Here is a 25,788-nt window from a genome sequence, read left to right as displayed (position 1 = left end):
AAGGCAACTACGTACCTCCTGATCCAGGGACTTACGCAATCTGGCCACCATATAGGCCGCTACCTTAGGGGCCGGAACCCATTGGGATGAGCGGGGATGCAACAGCTCGTCAGGATTAAGCATATCCGCGCTACGATCAGTAGAAGTGGGCTGACTGGGTTGAGAGGGTCGCCACGGGCGCTTTGATTCCCCCATTCCAATCTGAAGTCTGGGGGGACTCCTCTGGATCTAGAGTAGCAATGTCATCAGAAACTCCAGAGGGTCCAGCCGGACTCTCCTCCGACTTACTAGGTGGGTCAGAATTCTTGGCATCCAGGAATGCTCTCTTTAGGCGTGCAAAAGCGTCCGAGTCCACACCGGCGTCCTCAGAGCGCTTCCGCTTGGTCTCTACTGCATTAGCGGTGGGTTGGGCTGAGGTAGGGGAATTGTATGCCCGAGAGGTCTTCCCTCTGAGTGAGGGGTTGGTATTGTGCTTGGTTTAAATTTATGTTCTTCTCCAAAAGCTCAACCACCTTGGTCACTGCTTTTAAAATGGAGGATTCCATCACCTGACAGAAGTGATCATCGACCGGTAGGTACATGATCTCTTCTTCCTCATAATAATCCTCGTATTCCATCATGGGACAATAGCAGGTAGAAAACCTATGATAGACAAAGGGGAGTTAGGGAAGGGCAGAACCCTTATATTATAAGCCCCCACTTGAGAAGGCACAGTTGCACGAACTTGGTACCCAGCACCCTCTCTATTCTGAGGGGAAAACACAATCCTGCCTGGCCGGTCCCTTTACACTCAATGTTATTGTCTTACCCGCAGCGCGGGTGTTCAGGCTCCAGGCAGGGGCTCTGTTTTAGAAGAAAAGCCCAGCGTGTCAATTTCCTCTTGCTAGAAAATAATTACAACGTCCTCCCCTATGGCGCGCGAGTCCGTCTGAACCACTCTGACAGTGACGGCGGAATCAGACGACTCGCCGCTGCCCCGGGGGGTAAAGCTCTCACAAGAGCTGAGGCGCAAGGGCGCACGGTCCCCTAGAGGCGGGAGGCCGCACCTCTCACAGAGCCGCCTGACAGCGAAGGAGCGAAAAGCCGCTCCCGCGGTGAAACTGACAACAGGCTTCAATCTAACGCGCAACACTGTCACGCTTGTGCAAATAATGCTACGCAGGCCGCCAAAGACATTCAAACAGCAAATAAGAAAACAAGCATTGGAAATGCAATAGGTCTCGCACCATTAGAGTTAGTGTTTTTAGAATTGTTTATGGGTTTTTTTTGTAAATGTTTAGCATTTTTGTTTCCTGTAGCCAATGCTAAAGAATTACAAATAAAAAAAGCCATAAACATTTCTAAAAGCTCTAACTGAAATGGTCTGAGACCTATTGCACTGTGTGAGGGTGAGGGGTTGAGGGTGAGTGAGGGTGAGGGTGGGTGAGTGAGGGTGAGGGGTTGAGGGTGAGTGAGGGTGAGGGTGAGTGAGGGTGAGTGAGGGTGGGTGAGGGTGAGTGAGGGTGAGTGGTTGAGGTTGAGGGTGAGGTGTTGAGGGTGGGTGAGGGTGAGTGAGGTGTTGAGGGTGAGTTAGGGTGAGGGGTTGAGGGTGAGTGAGGGTGAGGGGGAGTAGTTGAGGCTGAGTGAGGGTGAGTGAGAGTGAGGGTGAGTGAGGGGTTGAGGGTGAAGGTTTGAGGGTGAGGGTGAGGGGTTGAGGGTGAGTGAGGGTGAGGGGTTGAGGGTGAGGGAGGGTGAGTGTGAGTGAGAGTGAGGGTGAGTGAGAGTGAGGAGTTGAGGGTGAGTGAGGGCGTGCGTCTGCGTACTTGTCTCTGTAGGTGTAGTGCTGCAGCCCCCGCATTCATATTGGGCAGCCCCGCAGGCACCCCTAGAGAGCCTTGCAGCCAGCTCAGACTGGATAGGTGTGCTGCATTGTATCAATCCATACCCTGCTCCCACCGCAGCCTCCCTGAAGAACCATGGCAGACCCTCGCGTTTCTTTCTTGTACTTTATTTAGAAAAAAAGCAGAACCTAGAGAATATAATACATCCACCTATAGGAAATATTTTCGAACTAAAACGGCCTGCTAATATAAAAATATGCATTTTATCAGATATATATCGTGTGATCTTTTCGTGAAACAAATGGAATGGCATATTTTGCATGTGCAGTTTCCCTTGCTGATATTGCGAAATATACCATGAATGACGATGCAGGCGATATATTTTATTAATTGTATATCGAAAGGACATATTTCCCCATACCTTGACTACAAGCAAAAGAGAGATTGCGCGTAGGAAAGAGGTGAGGAAGGCGGATCGCGCCCTGTTTTCCTGTAATTAAAGAAAACGCTCCTTTTAATAACCTTGGATGCCAGGCGGTCGTATTTCACGCGCCTCGGGCAGACGGGGGGGGGGGGGGGGGGGTGGCTGGAGCTTGTACACCAATGTGAGTTTTGGGTCGGAGACGGCACCGCCTGCTCGAGAGAGATGTACATCCACCTATAGGAAATATTTTCGAACTAAAACGGCCTGCTAATATAAAAATATGCATTTTATCAGATATATATCGTGTGATCTTTTCGTGAAACAAATGGAATGGCATATTTTGCATGTGCAGTTTCCCTTGCTGATATTGCGAAATATACCATGAATGACGATGCAGGCGATATATTTTATTAATTGTATATCGAAAGGACATATTTCCCCATACCTTGACTACAAGCAAAAGAGAGATTGCGCGTAGGAAAGAGGTGAGGAAGGCGGATCGCGCCCTGTTTTCCTGTAATTAAAGAAAACGCTCCTTTTAATAACCTTGGATGCCAGGCGGTCGTATTTCACGCGCCTCGGGCAGACGGGGGGGGGGGGGTGGAAGAGCAAGCTTACAGTGTGTTTGAAGAAAGAGCAATGTGTGGGAGCAACAGGGAAGTTGTGGGAGGCAAATTTAGAGACTGGGTTTGGAGGGATGACTGGGTCTTAGAGATTGACTTTTTTGGGATGGGTTTCTATTTAAATAAGTTGTCTAAGCTCCGAGTGTTAAAAGTAGAGTCTCCAATACATTTCTGGTACGAGTTGTGGAGAAATTGAAATGCCCTGGGATGTTGGAGCGGATTGGAAGAAGTCAGTAGGGGAGATGGATTTCGTGACCTGGTCAGTAAAATCTTTATCTGGCCTGGGGACTGTATGTCGGATGAGGGAGGCAGTTTTGGAAGTTGTAAGTGGCACTGACCTGTGAGTACTTCAAACGATGGAAAGGAGACGGTTTGAAGCTAAATGTGTGCTCGGACGCATTTCCATTTGACTACCTACCTCTTTTGTTGAGGGGATCACAGATACAGAGTTGCAGTGTAGACTTTGAGATTTCTGAGGACTTGCATTAGGCAATGAATGGAGAGTAAGGTTTCGATAACTGATATTTTCTCCTCAAGCGAAAGGATCGGAGACACGGCGGGTAAAATAAACAAAAAAGAAGCCGGAGGGAAGAGAGGGGAGGGGGGAGGAGAAATGCGACACGGCGGGAAGGGGAGGGGGCGGAGCGGGTCAAATAAACAAACAAGCCGGAGGGAAGAGAGGGGAGGGGGGAGGAGAAATGCGACACGGCGGGAAGGGGAGGGGGCGGAGCGGGTAAACAAAGACGGACGTGCACGCGCTTTTAAGCTCAATGCGCATGCGCATTGAGCTTAAAAGTCACGGGCACTGCAAGGAATCGCCACGATTCCTTGCAGTGTGGATAAAGAGTAGATAAGTCGCAATACTCTCGCCTTGCTCGATGCGCATGCGCATCGACAGGCGAGACCTAAAAAAATAAGGAAAGGGAACACTCATCTGTATGCTGCTGGAGCAGCGAAGAAAGAGGCAGATAGGACGCCTCATATCCTCCTCTGCAGGCGCTCTATCATGGGATTGGCTGATGCTGTTCGTACATTTTCTTTGTTCAATTTTCCCTGTGTTCCTGGGAAATAAAGTTTTATGTGATGTTTTGAACCTTTGAAAGGCTGCTGGAGAAATAAATTGATGAAAGATACAGCCTAATCAGAAGCCTCCGCCCCTGACTTAGAATTGGTTTTCCAGTAAGCATGCCGCTGCGCCACTAGCCTAACACGAGTGACTAAAAATAACCTAGCTTCCCCGCCTCCGGCTCCAGTTTTTCAATGATTGCCCTTTCGCTGTCTTAGAGTAATCAGGGGATTTAATGAGGCTAAAAATGACATTTAAAATCTGGTCAAACTACAGCTGTCCCACGAGCAACTCTAAGTAGACCAAATCGGGATATCCTGGAGGGTCTGACTAGTCCATTTTTTATTAATTTTTCTCATCTCTTCTTCTATACTCCTGCAAGCCTTCCCTTATCCTAATCTAGTAACGTAGGGATGGTAACGGCCTGGATTTTGACATCCTGCTCTAGATCTTAAGACACTCCCTGGCACGACGGGATGCTCCTCTTGCCCGGCATTTCTAGAAGCATGCCTTATTTTCTTCTCTGCAAGTTTTGGTGCAGAACATAGTGGTCTACATGACACGCATCCCTGTGTGCCATACCTACAATCGACTACCCTGGCATAGATCAGCCACCCCTCTGGCTGGGTGCACTATACCAGTGGTGAGGGTACAGGTGCATGAGCCCTGTACCGCTACAGTGTCTAAACCAATTCTTAGGCATTGTAAGTGCAGAAATGCCATTGAGTATATGGTGCTGGTAGTTTGTCATTACGAACTCCACAGTACCATAATGGCTTTACTGAAAACTGGGAAGTTTGGTATCAAACTTCTCAGCACATTAAACCAAAACTGATGCCAGTGTGGGAGTTAATAAAAATGCACACAGAAGGCATCTTCGAGATGCCCCCTGAAAACGAGATGCCCCCTGAAAAATGACCTAACACTAGTGTCCAGGCTGAGTGGCTGCTCACCAGCTGCCACCACCAGACACGTGTCTGAACCCCTGGGTCGAGAGCCTGCTGCTCTCGGGGTCTGAAACAAAGCCCATCCTTGGACGAGGTGCCAAGCCTCCTACCGCAGGATGGGCAAGGTCTACAAAGGGTAAGCTTCAAAGGCTTGCCCCCTTTGTGAGTTCCCCAGGTCTTTTGCTGCTTCCAGCAACTGGTTCCCACTGGTTCTAACCCCCACTTTGGGCAGGAGAACCGTCAGGAAAACCAAGTGAGGAAGGGAGGTTTGCCCACCTCTTCCAACCCCACACCTCCAGCACTACTCTCAGTCCCCGCCATCTTGCAGATGGGGGGGGGACCCAGCCAACCAGAGTGAGGCATATGCCCCCCTCCCACTGAAGGGTGGCATAATAGGGGGTGTACCCACCCCCAGGAAAGGGCCCATTGGTTGTGACTAGGGTTGTTTACTTATCGGTAACACCCCTAAATCTAGTATTTAGGGGCACCCCTGAACCTTGCCTCCTTAGACAAGTAACGACCATGAAGAAAAGAAGGACCGAACAGCCGTGCTGAGCTAAGAGAAGGACTCCCACTGACTTGGCCCCAGCCCTACCGGCCTATCCCCACCTCGAACCTGCAGAAGCAAAACTCCAGTGTGTTGTGTAGCCTGCAATCTCTAGAACCCCAAGGACCTGCCCTGCCTTCCAAAGAAAAGACTTTGTCTCCCGTGAACACCAGTTTTGTTCACCCACAGACTTTGGCTCTAGCCAAATCTTTGAGTCTGCACCACTAGGCACCCGTCGCCCACTGCCGGAGTTAGAGTGCCCCAACACCACGAGGAAGTCTGCCCGGCGTTCCTGACCCGAGATCTGGTAATCTTCGACCATCCTCTAATCCCCCAGCGAAGCCTGCAGCCTCTTTCTGGAGGATCCTCCCGACTGGGAACTGAGCTGGTAAGAGAAACCCGACGCCTAAAGACACCAATGCACCCGAAGCCCCACTGCCTTGGTTGGCCCAACCAATGGTGTCCCAATATCCCCAGGCATCCCAACTTACCTCTCCAACCGGTGGTCACCTCCATAAGATCTTCGTCTTGACCCTGCAGTCTTTGTTGAAACCGGAGAATCCCCATTGAAACCAACAGGGCACCCGAAGCCAAAACAGCACCCTGCACCCAGCTGCCGCAGTACAGCTGTGGGTGTACTTTGGGTGCTAACTTGGATCCCCCTTTGCCCTGATCCTAAAACCAGGAGCTTTGCTCCCACAACCCAGTGGCCTGCTCGTAAGCAGCCACCAACCGGAGGCCCACTATCCTCTATTGGTTAACATTGGGCCTCAGCACTCTGCACCCGGCTACCCTTGGGGTGTTTTGAGAGGGGATACTCGACCCTGGACGAACCCTTGTTGTAACCCCTGAAACTCAACCCTGAAGACTGAGTACTTATCTGGTAAACGATAACTTTATTTCTCTCCATAGGAATCCTTTGACTGTTTTTCTTTGAAAAATGTTCCTAAGTGTGGAGTTGATTTGTATGGAAACCTGAAAAATTACAAATGTGCTAAACTGATTATACTTACCTTTTCTCTAGGAAATGTCCCAGTTCTTTATCTAGGCATATCACACTGAGTAGAAAAAGTAACTTAAAAAGTAAATAAAAAGTATTCTGTACAGTAATTTCCATACATTGACTTACCTGAATTTCAAACAACTGCATTTGAACTTGCATTCCCTAGTAAACACTGCATAATATTTTGTGAAGCATTTATGTCACTTACCTGTGCCAGGCATGGCTTGGTTCTATAAATAAAATAACGTAATAATATTTTTATACAGACAAAATTGGTCTGAGTTCAGTCTGAGTGTGTGACCTCATTTGCTGATTGAGTGTGTACAACAAATGCTTAACACTACCCTCTGATAAAGCCTTACTGCTTGCCCGCTCTACTTTTACCTCTGCCTACCTTTGGGGTACCACTGGACTCTGTGCACACTATACCTCATTTTGGTATAGTATATACAGAGCCAGCTTCCTACGCCACTGCAATGTGATACTGCAACAAGTAGGGCAAAAGAGTGTGCCAGGAGGCTCTGCATCTCTTGGACTAATGAGCTGTAGGGTATCTCCTTGGTTGTGAACCACCCGTTGTGATCTTTAAATGCCAGTGTGGATGAACTTAGACATTAAAGTGTTGTGGATCACAAATGCCATCTACACCAGGACGTGGCACAGGGTGTCTTCTAGCAATGGTGAGAACCCTTGCTTGATCTATTTTCTACCTCTCAGAATGCGCAATGTCAACATTTTTGCTCGCTAGAATTCCCAAAAAGTCTTTTTCCCAGAGACTTAATACACCTAAAGAGAAGCCCTGACACCTGTTTGCCTTCCTGCCTCTACCTCTACTCACCAGAGTTCTGAAGAACATCGGAGCCCAGTTCATTCTTATGGCTCCATATTCTGGCAGGACCATGTTGTACCCGGAACATCTGGGTTTGAGCATCTGTCTTCTGATCTGGCTGCCATTTCTGGAGGATCTTCTGTTGCACCAGGAAGACAGGGTCCTGCACCCGAGCCTGTCTACAGCCCTGTGTGTGGTGGTTGACGGGCGACAATTGACTGCTTTTGATCTTGTTCCTGGAGTAATGAATGTCATTTTAGCAGCCAGGCTTCCATCTACGAAAACAGTAAAATCCGGATTCTGGGATAGATTTGTACCTTGGTGTAAATCCTGCCATACACATCCATTACAAGCAAAGGTGTTGGATGTTTTGATTTTTATGCTGTGTTTAGCCCAACAAGGACATGCAGTGGGCATTGTTAAAGGTTATTTGTTTAGGTCTCGCCCTGGAATTCGCATCCGAAGGATGCGTCCAGGGCGGAGACTTATAGCTATCCAATGCCGGGGAATGAGGGACAAGAAACTGTCACGAGCGCAGATTTGGGTGCACGAACACGCACGTTCTGTCCTGCGCCGCGCCGTGCACTTCCCTCCCATACTCCCAGCAAGTCAGCCTAACGCGCATGCATGCACACGCACACGCACTTACATAGACACGCAGGCACCCAGACAGGCAACCCCCACAGTCCCACACGCATACACACAGACTCCAAAACACATACACACACACACACGCACGCTCACACACATACACAGCCCGCCGCCGCACGCGCGCGCACACACATGCCCCCGCCCTCGCAGCCCAGCAACAAGGTGAAGCCCCATTCACCGGCTTCCTTGGTGCAGCGGCTCTCACCGGCAGCAGGACTCTTCCTCCCTTCTTCGGCACCGGGGCGCAGGGTAGGCTCCTGCCTGCTCCGGTGCTCCAAACAATCGCGGCTCTTCCGTGGGAGGCGGGGTAGGCTCCCGCCCTCCTACTTCCTGTTTCCGGTTGTCCCGCCCGGCCTGCCTGACTTCCTAGTCGCAGGCCGGCGGCGGACTGCAGCACGAGCTAAAGTTGCAAGTGAATCTCCAGTACTCTCTCAACTGCTTTTTAATTTTATAGTGACTTCTTGCAGAGGCGCCTGGTGTGTTCTGAACTTGTGTTTTATATTATTTTTCTAATTTTTTTAAATTGTTGACTACGCGTGGCCATGAGCACATTTTTCCGGTTGCCGAACGGCTCCGTGGTGGCCGTCTTCTTCCTCTTCTCGCTCTCCTCGTCCTTCCTGTACTTCATCTACGTCGCACCTGGAATAGGTAAGACTGTTATCCATGCCTTGTTGTTGTGCTTGATTTTCTCGCCGTCTGTCTCGCTGTGTCAGTCTCCGTGTCCGGATGCCTCGTATGTCGCTTTCTCTTTCTGCCTGTCTGCTTGTTTATTTAATTATGTAGCTGCGCGATATTTTTTCACTGCGCGTCTTTATTTCACCACTCTGCTAGCTATTCTCTTGTGCCTATAATGGTATTTATTTTTACACCACTCTGCCAGCTACTCTTGTGTGCCTATAATTGTATTTATTTTATGTGCGCAAATCTGTTAGCAATGTTTCTGAGCATTGCACACCGTTCCTCCCGACTTTGCAAACATAAAACCCATGCGCAAAGCCCTCCCCTTTCTTTACATTTCCTCTGAGTTGACAGCCACAGTGCTTTATTGGAGTGGTAGTTCTGCAGTGATACAAGTATGTACCCGGTGACTGTGATTCATGACGAAATTGCACAAATATTATCTTAAATGTAACCCCCGAAGAAGGAACACAATCACCATGCCCTTCTACGGCTTGAAATACTGACACTTGTACATTTATTTGGGCATAGGCGAACAATGTATTTTCTGTTTTAATGCATTTCTAGCATACGAGGGATCCGTTTTTTTTTTATTTATTTTTTTAGTTTCTATAAATTTATTCTGGTACAGCATCCCCAGTCAAGAAAAACGCTCACCGGCTGCATATCTTCTAATTCCTACCCTTTTGAAACATTGCTTTTAGCTGAACTTTGTCTCGCTGGAATAAGCTGCCAATCCTTCACAGCACGGTTTTATCAAGTCATATCATCTTTTTAACAACGTGTGTGTGAGCGATTAAATTTGAGCAATTGGTGCTGCTATGTAAAGGCTCAGAGTTACCATTTAGGTAGATAAAATTGTATATTAGGTATGTGTGCACGGTCCCGGCTGCTACCACAGCAGGTGAGCAGGCAGTCTTCCTCTCGCCACCTCCAACCGTTAGCAATAGGGTGCTTCTCGCTGGTCTCACAATAGACGTCGGCTGTTGAATCCCAGAAAGTATGGGGTCTCTAGTAGGTCCTAAGGCAGGGCAGTAGGCAGTCCCCGGCAGATTGGTTAGTGCAGGGGAGCCCCCCGGTGCTCTGCAGCATGCCCTGACACTCAGCAACTGCCTCTCCGCTCCTCGTCCCGCCCCTCCGCCCTGGATCCTCTCCGCGCCGCCCTCCAGCACAAGAAGACAAACAAACACTGCCTGTTCCCACCACCTGTGGGAACCTAGGGAGCCCGAAGGGGGTTTCGGTAGATCTAGTTACCGTGCACCTGTAGCAGCAGGCGCTACGTTAGGCACAGAAGCATCTTAAAATGGTAATAACAGCACACCTTACAATCTGCACATCTGCATATATGGCTTATGACATTCCATATTTTCATGAGTATTTGTGTAAAATAAAAACATACCAGAACGTAGCTCGCAGCTCTGCCCCCGTGGGAGCTAATAAACAAGACTCATAAAGAAAAGCAGTTGAAGTTAATGGAAGCTGCAAAACCACAGTGCTTCGTTTAACGTGGACAAGGGGTTTGGGGGGAGGATCTTATAGGGAATGAGTCTTTGAAGGGAAAAAATCATAAGCCAATTACGTTTACGAGGCATGAGGGCACCTGGGGAGTATGTAAAACATAAAAAAATAGCCATGAAACGCAGCAGCGCCCACCTTCCAGACATGAGTTGGAAACACACAACCCACACCTGCAGTGTGAGGGACAGCAGTGTGTGTGAGAGAGACAGCAGTGTGAGACACAGCAGTGTGTGTGTTCTACGGAGAGCATGGTGTGTGAGAGAGACAGCAGTGTGTGTGTGTAAGAAAGAGAGCAGTGCGTGAGAGACCTTTTTTTTATGTTTTGGTTTTTGAAACATAAATAAAACGCATAGTTATTTGCAATGTCAATAGCTCAAACTCGCGGAAATACGAGACCTATTGCATTGCAAATGCAATAGGTCTCGCATTTGCGAGAGATTAAGCTATTTTCATTGTAAATGACAATGACATTTATTTTTTAAGTATTACTTATTTAAAAAAATTAAAAGACATTGTAATTTGTAATATTAATACAGCTAAGTCACGTAAATACAAAACATGTTGCATTACAAATGCTATAGGTGTCACATTTGCGAAAGTTATAACTATTGGCATTGTAAATGACAAAGCTATTAATTTAGCTATTTTCAAAATACTGCATAAATAACTTTTGTACAACACATATTTTATATGTACCTTTTTATGCAAAGAAAAAAACAATAACGCATAAATGAAAACATTGCCATTTACAATTCTAATAGCTCAAACTTAAATAATGCGAGACCTATTGCATTGCAAATGCTTGTTTTAATGGACCAACTGTACTACTGTAAATCACCTGTTGTGATACCTTCTCTGGTTCATAGTTTTTCACCCATGTCTTTTGGGATGCCGCAGTGGGATCTTAATTTGGTCTTCACTTTCCTCATGTGTACCCCAGTTGAGCCGATGCACAGCTCCCGTTTGTGCCTACTGACTGTTACAATGGTCTTTTTCATTGCGATCACTGCACCTCATCCCATGAGTGATCTACAGCCTATGTCCATTCACCCTCCTTTTTCCTGAACGAACTTGTGTTGCAAACAATGAGCGACATGCCTGCCTACGGGTGTGATGCCTTTTTTATGTTGGATAATCCATCACTCTTCTGACAGTCTTTGCTCCACCACACTTCTCGAAGTATTAGGAGAGACTTCAGCGCTTGGACACCAAAAGAGCCTTGAGCTTTTACATTGGTCGTACCAAGGACCATTGAGTGGATGATCAGCTGTTTGTGGGGTACGCTGGAGCAGAGCAGGGTAAGGATGCAGAAAAGGACCATATCTAAGTGGATGGTCCTCTTTGATCAGATCTTCCAAACATTGGACAAGAAGCAGCCTCTGAAAGTTCTGAGGTTTCATTTGACCAAAGACAAGGCTGTTCCCAATGCCTTGGTAGGTGGAATATTGTTTCGGACATCTGTCAAGCTGCAACATGGGCATCCAATCATACTTTCACAAAGCAGTACTGCCTTGATAGCCAGGTACAGCGAGAGGGCCCATTTGCTCGTTGGGCCCACAGGACTTACTAGTTTGAGCCATTTCACAAACCCTCCACCTTAGGCATCTGGTCTAAAGGTGAGTAATCAGTGATTAGAAGTATCCATCAGAAGAACACATTATTTACCTTCAGCAATGCTCTTTCTAATAGGTACTCTATCTAAGCAGATTCCTCACTGCCCTTCCACCTCCCTGTTTGTGGAGTGGGCTCTTTTTAGCATCTAAAAAGGTCCATAATTAGAGATCTGCACACTAGTACCGTCAATTGTTTAGTGCTTCAAGTCTGTGTGTGCCGAAAGGTTAAGCCCAAAACTCAGTTGAGCTGGGGTGGTGCTTATATTCTGCTCCTTTTCATTTCTTCTGAGGCAGAACAAAGCCAACTCAGAGCTGAGAAATGCCTGCTAGCAGTGAACCGAAATACTGCTTTGAAGAATTTCCAGCTCCAATCTGGGAAACATAAAGGGGAGGAATCTGCAGTTCGGCGGAGTATCCACCAGTAAGAGCATGATCGATGGCAAGTAAATTTTTCCTTTAACGCGTTATTGGACATAAATATGAAGATCAATTAACAAATCATTTCACACACACCAATCCTCGGTTCTTAAGATTGTTGATGCTCTGGTTGCTTGACTTTTGATACGGGTACTTCCTCCCAGTGACCCTTGCCTGAGAAGTCAGTGTGAATACTAGACTGCAAGTAGCATTTGTCACTTTTGTGCATACAATGTTCTGGACTTTATTAACACTGTTCATACAGGTGATCTGTGAGAGTGTTGGGACTGCTCTTATACCAAGTAAGCAAAAGAAAAGTTATTTGAGCATGTGCTACAGCAGCATAGGGTCATTTGACTTCACAATTTTTCCAGCTACATTCTTAAAGGTCGCAATTGATCTTACTGTGGATGAATGAGAACTTTCCTAGTGCTTGCACAGAATCTAGGAGTCTTAAGGGATTGAGCCTCTGGTCCTTGCTTTGTACCCAACTCTTGAGCACTGTTAGCATGGAAATGTCAGTTGGTCTCTGCTTTTCAGGACTCCCATTAGAAAGACTTTGCAATGCTGTCAGGGGCCCCAAGCTTCCGCTAACTTCCTTCGAGAATTCCTGGGTCCTTAAATGTCTGATCCAATTGAGAATGGTGCTGCATAGTCTTGATGCTGTTCTGTGAGCTCACTTTCCTATGCTTAAATTACCTCTTGATTGGAGATTAGAGAAAGATGTTGTAGAAGCATAGATAATGGGAGTTTTTGCCAAGGTGATGACATCTAAGCCCAGAGCAATTTAATTACGATCTTGTTGCCCAGATGTTTCTTGGATCCTTGTTAGTCTCCAACTGCTCTAATACTGGCAGTCCAGATTCCATTTGGATTCCTGGCATAACACTTCCCGCTGTTTTGCCACTGCTTCCCCACTCCCAAATTACTCTCCATCTCCTTCTGTCCCCTGCAGTTACTTTCTTTAAATCCAAATGCCTCAGTCCCTCTCACTACGCTTCCTCCCACTTGCTGATTTACTGCTCCTTTTCTCAATCCTCTTCAACTTTGAAACCCTTTCACAAGACTTTGTAGCAATTCACGGAATTTGATTTTTCCAGAATGTTGCCCAAGAATTTAATTTCACATTTTCTATAGCAATTCTCCGCCCACCAACCCGCTCTGTGTTGATTCTTCCCAGCCCACCCGCCTTCTCCGTGTTGATTCTTACCCGCCTGCTCCGTGTTGCTTCTTCCCCGCACACCTGTCTGCTCTGTGTTGCTTCTTCCCCACCCGCTCTGTGTTACTTCTTCCTTGCCCACCTGTCCGCTCCGTGGTGCTTCTTCCCCGCCTGTTCCGTGGTGCTTCTTCCCTGCTCACCCGCTCCTTGTTGCTTCTTCCCTGCCCACCTGCCTGCTCCTTGTTGCTTCTTCCCCGCCCACCCGCTCTGTGTTGCTTCTTACCCGCACGCTCTGTTGCTTCTTCCCCCGTCCACCCGCTCCGTGTTGCTTCTTCCCTGCCCACCTGCCCGCTCCGTGTTGCTTCTTTCTCACCCACCCGACCCGCTTCGTGATGCTTCTTCCTCACCTGCTCGCCCAGCGTTGCTTCTTCCCCGTCCATCTCCTGTTCCTTCCTCCTTGCATACTCTGTGTTGCTTTTTGCCCTTCTGCCACTAGCTGTTGCTTTTTCCCCTCCTGCCACCTAGCTGTTGCTTTTTCCTTTACTGCCAGCTAGCTGTTGCTTTTTCCCGCCTGCCAGCTAGCTGTTGCTTTTTCCCCACCTGCCAGCTAGCCAAATGTCTGGGATAGGCATGCCCTTGGATACGACTGTATAGCTTGCATTTGCTCTGGTAGAGTGAGCCCTTATATCGTCTGACAGTCCTTTTTTGGCAAAGGCATAGCAGATTGTAATACAAAGCACTGTACAAAGTCCAGTGATACAGTGTATATGGAACCCACGTCTGGGCTTACACGTTCCACTTAATGCGACACACTAAAGCATACGAAAAAAGAGGAGCCATGGTTACGCCAGCGTCAAGATGGCTGCATCTTAGGCGAGCTCTGCCGGCCGAGCGAAGAAACCTACAACATCCTACAGGAGTGAGGGGGTCCGACTCATGCAACAATTGAGCCCCTTCAGCACAACACCCCAGGCATCGATATCCCTGCTTTTTTGCAGACTCAACTGACTTGCAACGCCGTAACCGCTGCAGATCGGGCCTTGCGGGTGCCATCTGGCCCGGGGCTGCGCGGCGGCCCGTCTGGTTTACGCAGATTGTTTCCCCGAGAGAGAAGTGGGGCCCAAGTGAATCCAGGCCCTCTGCCTGATCTCCCCGAGGAGGCAGCCTGGCCTCATCGGAGGCGCGGTTGCCGTGAAGACACAGCAGCGTGCAGCTCTGGACCCAGCTGGGTTCTGAGCCCCTGCTACAGAGAGGCCGGCACGGGGAGCGCTGACCTGTTTGCCCGGCCCCAGCCCCAATCATGAGGAGCCTGTTCATCGCAGCATGGCCCGCGGGGCTACAGAGGGAATCTGTTCTGTCCGGGTGCTGCCGTTCTATGCCTGATAAGGAGCAGAGGTGGGGGAATGGCGAGCCCTAGAGGTACCTGCGGGCCAATCCGGCCATATTTCCATAACTTACTGGCGGCTCGGCGTCGGGCTGACGGCGGGGAGGAGCGTGCACCTGGACACTTGCAGGCCGCTTAGGCCTATTCACCTGGCCTCCTTAGACCCATCTCCTCAACCGCGCTCCTCCATCGACACCACTCCACCACCCCACCCCCCAAATGGACCAGCCGAATAATTGGCGTGCCTCCATTATGCCCGATATCATCCTTACCTGAGGTCCCTTGGAGCACACTGCAGTGAGTCTTGGTGGGACCCCGTGGTCACCGCAGCGTCTCTGGACTTGCTCTGAATCCTTGGCTGGGACCTTTGTTCACTCAGTGGGGGGCCCCCATTTGAGGTATTTGAGGGGTGGAAGAAGAGCTAACTCCCACCCCTCTCTTTAGTCCGGTGGTCGTCGACACTTGCCCTTTCTACCAGCTTGACCGATTCAGATTGATAGTGCACTGCAACTGCTCCCCCCGCTTATCTTTTCTTATTTGATAGCTGGTGGCCGCGCTGGGAATCGGACAGTTACAAACACGCTACTCCTGTGTTGGCCAGGCGCAGGCACACCGTGTTCTTCAGTGACACTGTTGGTGTTGGGCCCTGACCATTAAGCATGTGGAAGACCGATGCTAAACAATCCAGGCTTACCTTAGAGGGCCTCAAGGCGGGCAGGACAGAAGAGCCGTCTCAAGATGCTGACAAGCAGGCCACGCAGAACAAAGCCTCAGAGGTCCAAGAGGACAGCATACGCTCCCTACTCCTCGAGGTGAAATCTAATCTAAAAACCATTGATGCGAAGATTTAAAATCACACCTCCCGCCTGGACCAGGTGAAACAACTGGTAGACACACCCATGACACCTGCATCACACAACTCGAAGCAAGGGTCTCGGGCTTGGACAATGCTGGGGCGGAGAATAAACAGCAACTCTTGAAAATGGACAAGGTGCTGGAACTCATTTGTACGAAAAACGAAGACCTCCAATACCGCTCCTGCAGGAACAACATGCGCATTGTTGGCCTCCCTGAATCCACCCCCAAAGACATAAGGGAGACTTACCTGTCAACGCTACTGCGAGAATTGTTCGCTGAGGCCTTGTCTAACTTTTGTATTGTTGAACAGGTGCACAGATCGCTGAGCCTGTGGCCAATAATAGCTTGACTATTGAACTACCGCAACCGAGACTCAATACTCCGGAGGGCAAGAAAGTGGGGGGAGGTCCGGCATCAGGGAAACACACTATCCTTTTATCCTGCCTTTACCTTATTTGTGTAGGCTGCCCACAGAGACTTTCTCCCAACCAAGTGCATCCTTCAACAACTCCATATTTCATATGCGTTCTTGTACCCCACCAAACTACGTATAGACTCTGGAAACAAACCCCGCTATTTCACTGATCCAAAAGCTGCCCTGGTGTTTGCGAAGCAATTACAAAAGCCGTGTTCCCGTGATCGCCAGTCACCTCCTAAAGAAAGTCATACAAGCAACAATTACTGTATCTGTTTATGCCTGTTATTGACTGCGCCAAGATCTTCCTTGCAATAGGTTATGTTTCATGCTCAGATGTAGTCATTACTGTGCTTCGGCTCACTCTCACTTTTATATTACAATTATTATCACCCTTCCCCCTTGCTGTGACAAGAAGTGCTCAGCCACCCTGCCTCACGGTTTGGGGATGTCTGGCTGAGCCCACGTACCACATTGGGATAATTCTTGCCACAGGTTTGTACTCACCAATTTGGGGTTTCCAGGGTGGTAGGAGGTCTCCATCTCAACCATGTTAGGCAGGGTTGGAGTGGGTGGGGGGCTGTTTTCAAAAACTGGTGCTGCCACCAAACTGCAATTCAGGGACATGTTTCATAATTACACACGTTTCCTTATACCCTCGATTGCGAAGGCATTTGACTGCACATACACAACATTCTCTGTCGTACCTACGTTTGCCAACAGGATGAAAGCCCATAGCTACGTATTCATGCAAGCCTTGAAATGACCTTGTAACTGAGCTAACACTTATGACATGGAATATCAGAGGAATGAACGACTTCCGTAAAGCACGTCTCATACACACATATCTTGCCAGACACAAGACTGATACCTGCTTTCTCCAAGAGACTCACTTGACAGTTCAGAATGCTGCTAGGCTCAGATCGAGGCACTGGGGTGACACTTACTCCTCCTTTTACTATGCTAGGGGTGTTGCGAATCTGATTAGGAAAGGTCTGCTATGGTGTTCTGTGCATACATACCATTGTAGACACTGAGGGAAGATTTGTGATCCTCATTGGCACCTTATACGCCCAACCCGTGATCCAAGCAGCTGTCTACGGCCCAAACACGGACAGTCCAGAATTTTATTCCCACACCTGGAAACTTATCTCTGCCTTTGGCCAACTCCCATTGTTATGGGGCAGAGACTTCAACATTGCCCCACACAACACTTTAGATCGCTCGGGCCCGCGCACGCTTCCTCCACAGGCCACTTCCACATTGCACACTATATTACAGGATAACTGCCTCGTCAACTGTTGGAGACACTGTCACCCTGAAAAGCATGAGGGCACTTGTATTTCCAGCACACAACTCCTGGTCTCGCATTGACCTGTGGTTTGTCACTCAAGATGTACTGGGCTTGATCACCTCCACTTCACACCTAGCACGCACACTAGCAGATATACGCCTAAAAATTACTGAATATCAGTCCGAAGCCGAACACTAGGTCACACACCTTGGTCGCGAAACACAGGCGTGCCGTTATGGCAAAGGAGACCCACCGGGCAGGACCATAGCAAATTTGCTAAGACAGCCACATGCCTCTTCCTACACAACAGAACTACAAGACGAAACTGGGGGCAGAATCATTTCCCCTCAAGACATACTCGACAAGATCTCCACATTTTATTCTAACCAATACACCCCTGGGGCCGAGACGCCTTCGACGTCCTCGAACAATATTTCAACACTATCCAGCTACTCTGGCTCAGCAATGCGCATCGTGAATACTTAGATGAACCCTTCGCTCTAGCCTCCCCAGTGACAAAGCGCCCGGATCAGACTGGCTGACGGCCACCTTCTATAAAGAATATGCGCCCATCCTTATCCCTCATCTCGTCGAGATGTATAATGAGTCCATCACGATTGCCCAATTTCCGACCACTCTTTAATGAGGCGCTAATCGATCTCCTGCTCAAACCTGATAACCCCCCCAAATCCCCCCGAGTCATGTTATTCGTATCACCCACTTTCATTAATTAATACTGATAACAAGATTTGTCCAACTATTAGCCAACCGCCTTCTTCCCCTCATGTCTCATCGCCCGCCCGGATCAATCCAGTTTTATTCCCGGTCGTGCCACTTTACACAATTTGTGCAAATTTTTTCCATCATACACCAGATCAATCCCGACTTGCCAGTAGTTGCCGCCTTGCTGGGTGCCACTAAGGCATTCGACTCTTTGGAATGGCCCTTTCTCTTTGCCCTGCTGGGCTGCTTGGGGCTCAGCCCCTCCTTTATCAGCAAAATCAAGTTACTGTACATGCTGCCAGTGGCACGCATCCGCATTAATGTTCAAATTACGGAACCTATATGCATCACCAGAGGCACCAGGCAATGCTCTTTGCAATCGCTAAGGAGCCGCTCGTGGCACAGCTACGGCAACATGACACGCAGCAAGGCATCGGGTTCTCATCCCGCGGCTTGGTTACGTCTATGTATGCAGACAATGTGGCACTCTCTATCCGCAAACCTCAAGAAAATTTGGCCCCTATGACCAGGGAGGCTACTCTGGGGTACAAAGTAACTGGGCAAAATCAATCCGGTCTACTTTAACAGACGTAACCCATCCCTTCACTACGGAATACCCAATACAGTGGGCAGCTGGCCCGACCAAATACTTTAGCATCTGGCTCACGAGGGACACAGAAGAGCTGTGGAGGGCAAACAATGGCAAAGCCATGGATTGGCTTGAATCCAAAATCCTTAATTGGAAAACCCTCACACTCTCCCTAGCGAGAAGAATTGCAAGCGCTATAATGGTGATCCTGCGTAAGTTTCTCTACTTGTTCTTAAATATTCAAAAGCCGCTCTCATCCTACTTTTTTCAGAGACCACGCTCCACTATGAGCACGCTTTTCTGGGCGGGTCACCAACCACACATTTCATATGAAACCCTTACATTACCCTTTTCACGCGGCAGGATGGGCGCTTCAAACTTTACGCATTCTCTGTTTAGGCCAACCTTCTCCACTTCTGACTACACCCCACACCTTTTCAGGTACACGCCCCGGTTGAGACGGACTTTGCCTCACTGTGTCCACTGCAGACTGCTTTATTCCTACCAGTCACACCCCCAACGGGTGAAATAGACACTGTAGAATGCGTACACTGGGAAAAGAAAATTCCCTTGTTGACTATAAGGAGAAGCTAAAACTTAGCTTTAAGACAATAAAATTAACGTAAACAATCATACAGTAATACAATCTAGATTATATGATCGAGATCATGAACTAAATACAATCCAAAACATTCGGTACAACAAGTTTTTATTATTAAGTGAGCACAAGTAAAAACAATAGACATACATGTGGCCTAAATAAAAACAATTTCTACTAACAGTTAATATTAATTATTGTGACCTGCACAATAACAGAGGACAGACAAAATTGTTGTAAAACAAAAATTGTAAAATACATTGGTACATTCAAATCAGCAGATTAATCACACCCCTGTTCTATAACCACAAATTCCATATAAACAGGGGAGGAAAAGGCTTGAATTGTACAAGAAAGTTGTGCGTCGACGCGTTTCGGTGGTTCTGGACACTGGTATGTTCCACCTTTGTCAAGACTAAAATGTGTTGTCTGTCTGGTTACTGGTTCTGAGAGATAACCCTATGGTAAATATACATATAATTAATTGTCCATTCACTTAAATCATTTTCCACAGTAAAAGTGCTAGTACATGGCATTTCTATAACACTTGCTAGTACATGACATTTCTAAAACACTTGCTAACGACTGAACATTGGTAGGGTATATACATTATTACCTCTCAAGTTTATGAGTTTGTAAATTTTACAAAGTTCTATCTCTTATTTTTCATTTGTGGGAGCTATATTACTCATGATGGGCATAAAGGAAGCACAGTGTTACTTCAAGATCAATACATAAAAGAGTCTTATATTTTAAAATGTTCGCTCTTAATTATTGCCTAACAGATTCTGAACAAGGGTTGACTTCATACTTGTATTTGTTGCTATGTATAAAGGGATATAGGTAGCTTCTAGTAATGCGTACACTGGGCCTGGGAGGAGATTTGCAGGCATACAGGAGTAAAGACTCTACATGCTCCGGCAATGCAACTGACAAACAGCCCCTTGTTCCCCCCACTGCAGACGATGGCCATAGCACGACGTGCTGCAACACTAGGCATTAGTACCAATGCCGATTTATATCCCAACGGCCAATTTGTCTCCCTCCCAGATAATGCAACTTCACTAGATAAAGTACTATATTATCATATCCGAGCTACCTGCAAGAACATGAATGACTCCTTTCCTAATCCTCCACCACCAAGCACTGCATTAGAATACATTCACACAGCTACCTTTCCCCCAAAATTGGTAACTAGGTTATATGCGCTGACTCTCGCAGCCTCCCCAGTCGACACTGAACAGGCTCTCCTCGCTTGGAGAACTGATTTAGCAGACAAGCCCACGTCAGAACAGTGGTAATACTGATGCAACCCATCTCAAAAACATTCCCCCTACTATTGATTACGTCTTATACATTTCAACTACCTACACAGACTGTACTGCACGCCTGCAGCTCTCTATAGAATGGGCCTGACGGATGATACTAATTGCTTAAGATGCTCCGCTCCTAGCGCATCATTCGTGCACCTTGCCTGGACGTGCCCCAGGATTGCGTCCTTTTGGAACGACTTATGCCGCATTATAAGTGACATCACCTCTGATACCCTTGCACTAGAACCCCTGACTTGCCTCTTAGGATTTGTCAAAGATGCTCCTGAAGCTAGCCGACAACTGGTCGTGATGCTGTTGATTCTAGCTCGGCGCAGGGTGGCAATCTATTTGGGCTGGAAGTGGCACCCACCCCCAAAGCCTGGCTGGCGGAAACGGCACACTACCAGACCCACTTAAGTGAATACTGGAGTTTAATGCCCCTCGCGAGTAGATCTCATGACATATGGGCCCCCGGTGTCTTATCTCCAGCGGACTGACGAGGACAACCAAACCCCTGACAACATTGCGGCTCTTACCATTACAAATGAACAAGCTGACTCGGAAAGTGATAAACTGAACCCCAATGTAAGTGAGACACAGAGAACTTGAACAGATCAATCTTCAATGTCGTTTCTATGCTAAGAATGTGTAAATGTTGACCTCCGTATCCTGCCTCCTGTTGATACACTTATATCCATAAATAAGGTTCCTTGATAATAACGGGGCATTCAAATGCATAAGTTGTAATGTTGCTTTATCCGAATAAAGTTTACCCCCCCCCCCCTATTTTTTTTATCTGTAAAGATGTGACCAGACAGACTTTGATGGGAGGGCAGGAAGGCCTTCAGGACCAGGCGAATCGCCTGCAGTTTGAGCAAGTTGATGAGGATTCCTTGCCCCTTTAAAAACCAGAGTCCTCCAGCTCCTCCGTATGGCCATCGTCCCCTAAAGTAGTACCATCAGTTACAACTGAGGTCATCCTCTGGTGGTGGCTAATGGCCCTTTTTACAGCTGAGGTTCTCCTCTTCCAATCACCACTCGTGATCTGTTGCACTTTGAGTTACTTTTAATGTTGTTCATATTGTCCCCATGTTGGAGCCATTGCAGGTGGAAGCACCACTGACAAGCCCTCATGTGCCTGTGTGAATGTGTTTGCAGTCAGAATTTTCCATCTGGAGGTTCTGAGGATAAAGTAGCTCTAGACCCTCGGCTCCATTTGGCATTTGGCTGATGGGTTGCTGTCCTTTGTATGGTGGGAGCAGGGGTCATTTGGGGCCCCCTGAGTGGAGGGACTTCACGTTCCAGCCGTTTCTTCTGGAAAAGTGACTGTCCATGTAGTTAACATTGTCCTGACACATTATCCATTTGTGCTTCATTTTTTTCAGTGGCGTTTTATCAGTCTGAGTTCCTGCATGTACCTACTGATATGGGGGGAGGGTTTAGACCTTGCTGTGTTTGAGAAGGGCCAGGGAATAGGCACAGCAGGCATTCCAGTTAAAATTCGTGGTGGCTTTGGGTCGGTATGTGTTGAGAGCTGTGTTCAAATCCTTGTCAGTGATGGTGCTCCAGTTTTGATGGGCTGGTCTGGGGTTGGTGAGTGTGCATTGGGAGGGGATGCTGAACTTGATGTGGATGTGGTCGGTCCGGGAGACTGATGTGGTCTTTTTGACTCAGCTGTTGCATAAGGTGATGAAAAATAAGGGTGGGGAGAATTTCATGTGCAGATGCAGGCCAGGTTTCTGTGAGGAAAAGTCGGCCCGGGGCATTCTCGAACAGCAGGTCCCAAATCTCCATAGCATGTTTGGTGAGCGAGCAGGTATTTAGGAGCATGTATGTGAGTTCAGAGTGTTGTGTGGGAAGGTACTGGACTCAGTGGGGTTTTGGGTTCTAGCAGTGCGGGTGCAGAAGGTGCGGGTAAGTGCATGAAAACTTGCACGAAACGCAGAACAGCATAGGTCACTGCAGCCAAGGTTCACTGCATGGTGAGTCGTAGTGGCAGCAGGACAGAGGACTAGGGTTCCTAGGCTGGATAGGGTCAAGGCACAGATGGACTTACCATTGGCACACCAACAGCTGCCATTAAATAGATCGTGTTAGGAGTGGTGTCACTTCCTGTGCAGATAGATGATAGCAAATCCAGGAATGTCGCTTGTGCATATGAATGATGGATAAATCCTCCATCGGCTCACTCAACACTTGGTGGTTGGAGAATTGAGAGATGAGAAGACCTTATAATTGTCATCTGTGCTTTGCTCCTCAACATTGGCGCTGGAGCACTTTATGATGTCTAGCTAGCAGTTTGAGATAATGTGTATGCAAAGTTGTGATTGCTGCCTCCAATGATCAAAGCAGGACACACATACCCAGAAATGTTACGTTTAAACCTATATGAAAACCTCAGGGAAGAGGTCTGATGTAAGTATATGAAAACTAATGCATAAGGAATGTTTTCTCTGAAATAAATAAACTGTGGCAACAATTATATGGTAAATACGAGGTGCCAAATTTGTAAAAGTTTTGCATTGCCCTTGTCCCACCGAAGGTGACACAAAATGTAGATGAGATTTGCCAAGCCACGCAAAGTCACTTTTCATTGCGCTGTCAAACTTGGTAAATCTGGCATAACGCAAGGCAGCGCAAGGCACTGCTTTGTGTTACTAAACATGGTGGAGGTGTTACATGGGTGCAGCGCGGGTGTTGCTATGCATCCACCCATGTATTCTGAGAAATTCCCAGATTTACCAACAGTGGTAGACCTGGGAAAAGATCAGAATTGTACGCCCTCCACCCCCCACTCACAGAGGCGCAAGGAAAAGGAATATCTTTATTTCTCCTAATTGTTCCTCTTTCTAAGTGTGCTGCATTATGCAGCACTCTTACAAAGAGGAATACTCTTCTAAGAAATGTTATTGGGCACAAAAACAATCCTGCCTGTAACACAGGCACCCTGGAACCATTGCGCAAGGGGCCCTACATTGGCACTCGGCTGCTAATTGTGCACAGGCAGAGGACAGAGAATACACCCTATCTTAATAGATGAGGTGCATTCCTGTGCTCCTTTTTTCGCACTGCGCATCAAGGTTTCTTGCTGCATTGTACTGCGTGAAAGTTTGATAAATCTAGCCCCTGATTTTTTTTTTTCTCACAACTAAATTTCATTGTCCACAGCCAACAGACGCCGGATGAGGCGTTACACCAAAGCAGCAAAGAGCACACAATACAATTATTGATATCAACATTTTGTACATAACTAAATAAGGAAGGATCGTGCACATACCAACTTGTTACAATAACAATTAACTGAAGTGTCATTAATACACTATAAAATATAAGGCACATAAGGTCCATCCATGCCTGTATATACATATACGTATATACATATTACTACAATCTGTAGATCCCACCACATAGCAATCTTGTTTAAATCAATCTGTTGTTGGATCGGGGATAAGCTCTAAGTAGATCCCTCGGAAATCTGCCAATCTCTTCCATATTTTTGGATGCTTCGGAGGGCAGCCCTGCGCGGCAAAGATAGAGATCTCCAACCCCATACAGAAATCGAGACTTTTTTTCCAAACTACAAGAGAGGGCGGGTAGGTGTCTTTCCAACGTTTCGCCATGTCTTGCTTTGCGAGTGTGAGGCCAGTAACAGTAAGTGACATTTGTAAATGTTCCCCCCACTGTCATCAGTGATATGTAGGAGGGTCAGTCGGGGAGAGAGGGGGATATCCCATCTCAGAACCAGCGACAGACTAGTAGTAACGCCATGCCAGAACTTCGACCGTGATATACATAACCATACTGTGTGGAGGAAAGTACCCTCGGCCGCGCAGCACCTCAAGCCAAGCAGAAAAGCAGTGAGTCCCGCCGGCCAGAGCCGGTATCTAGTGTAATACACCCGGTGGAGGTATTCGAACTGTATGAACCGGAGCCATGTTGCTATAGCAGCACCTCGCTGGGACGCCAGCGCCTCAGACCAGTTCTCCTCGTCCAGTGGGCCCGGGTCAGCCTGCCAGGCCTCCCGTGTATTGGATAATGTTGTATGGCTATTCCCTGATCTTCATTTTTAGTATGTTTAATTTTTTTCATGTAAATATTTTGTGGACGTTTTACACTTTAATATTTAGATATTTTATCTTATTAGCAATTATACAGGTCCGGATTTATTTTTATTCAAACTCTGCTTGCAGTATCTTAATGATGCTGATTCTCATTGTTTTGTAAAGAACATCAATTCTTTACCCTTATATTTGGATTACTCTATTGCCTCTTTGTACCTCTAATTTTCAGATGTGTACTTTCTCAAAGTTGTTTTTTACTTTCTCCATTTTAATTCCAAATATTTTCCCCATTTACCTAATTTAAAATAAAATAACGCTCAATGATACTACAAATAATGTTATTATTTAAAGCACATGAATATAGACAATCCTATTCTTGTGACTCCTATTTCTCTGTTTTAGTGAGACCCTAATACATATTTATTTACTTTCAATTTTCAGAAATTATTATAGAACTGATTTTGTCACAAATGGACAACTGGAAGATAATCCAGGAGAATTTGAGCACTAACAGCAAACAGTCTTTATCATCTTTATAAAGGAAGCAGAACAAGCACAAGAGTTTTGACGACAGAGTGAGATTCCTCGTTGACAATGTTAAACTAAAATACAATTTTAAAACAGTGGACCACTACATTGTATGCAGTGTAAATGTATTGTGTTTATAACATGCAAATACAACTATTTAATTCTAAAATAAACATGAAAAGTTACTGAAGTTCTTACATAGTTTTGTCTGTTCAAGAAGTGTGAAAGAATATTAAGTAACCCAGTATTTATAAAAACTTGTTTTATACTAAATGAAATGTGTTCATGTTTGTGTTGTTGACGTTTATTTTTGACCTGCATTGTCTTCGACCATAATGTCACAAGTGAGTGGTTGTTTGTGTCTTAAATGCATTCCTAAAATAAATGTAAGTATCTATATTTAAAGTGTTTGTTATTTTGTATGATCAAATCAGGCTTCTGCTTGCAATAACATATACTCCGAAAAAAAGAATAAATCAATGGCAACAATTTCAAACATATCACAGTGTTTTGTTAACCTGTCTGTCGATGGGGAAAAGAGCTAAAGTGCAAAGAAAAAAAGAGTGAGCGAAAGATAGATTCTGAGATAATAGGTTCCCACATTAGGATTTTAAAACTACCAGTAGCAAGTAATACAAACAAGTACCGAACAAAGGCACAATGCCAATCCAACCACAAATGCAATGTGTTTGGAACAATCATAGCTACAGCCTGCGCTGAAAATTGTCTC

General features: G+C 46.9%; 1 protein-coding gene across 1 annotated transcript in view; it reads left to right on the top strand.

Moving 5' to 3' along the window:
* Nucleotides 1–25,457, top strand: part of RMDN3 (regulator of microtubule dynamics 3) — a 231,806-nt gene extending 206,349 nt beyond the window's left edge. Inside the window, exon 6 of the mRNA XM_086937422.1 lies at nt 24,972–25,457. Within this exon, the coding sequence (XP_086793548.1) occupies nt 24,972–25,041 (70 nt within the window). The 3' untranslated portion in view covers nt 25,042–25,457. The remainder of the gene's footprint in view (nt 1–24,971) is intronic.
* Nucleotides 25,458–25,788: the final 331 nt, after the last annotated feature.

Source organism: Lissotriton vulgaris, chromosome 9, assembly GCF_964263255.1.
Source record: "Lissotriton vulgaris chromosome 9, aLisVul1.2, whole genome shotgun sequence".
Taxonomy (NCBI): domain Eukaryota; kingdom Metazoa; phylum Chordata; class Amphibia; order Caudata; family Salamandridae; genus Lissotriton; species Lissotriton vulgaris.
Note: the sequence above shows the minus strand (reverse complement) of the source record. Positions and strands in the feature narration are given on the sequence as shown.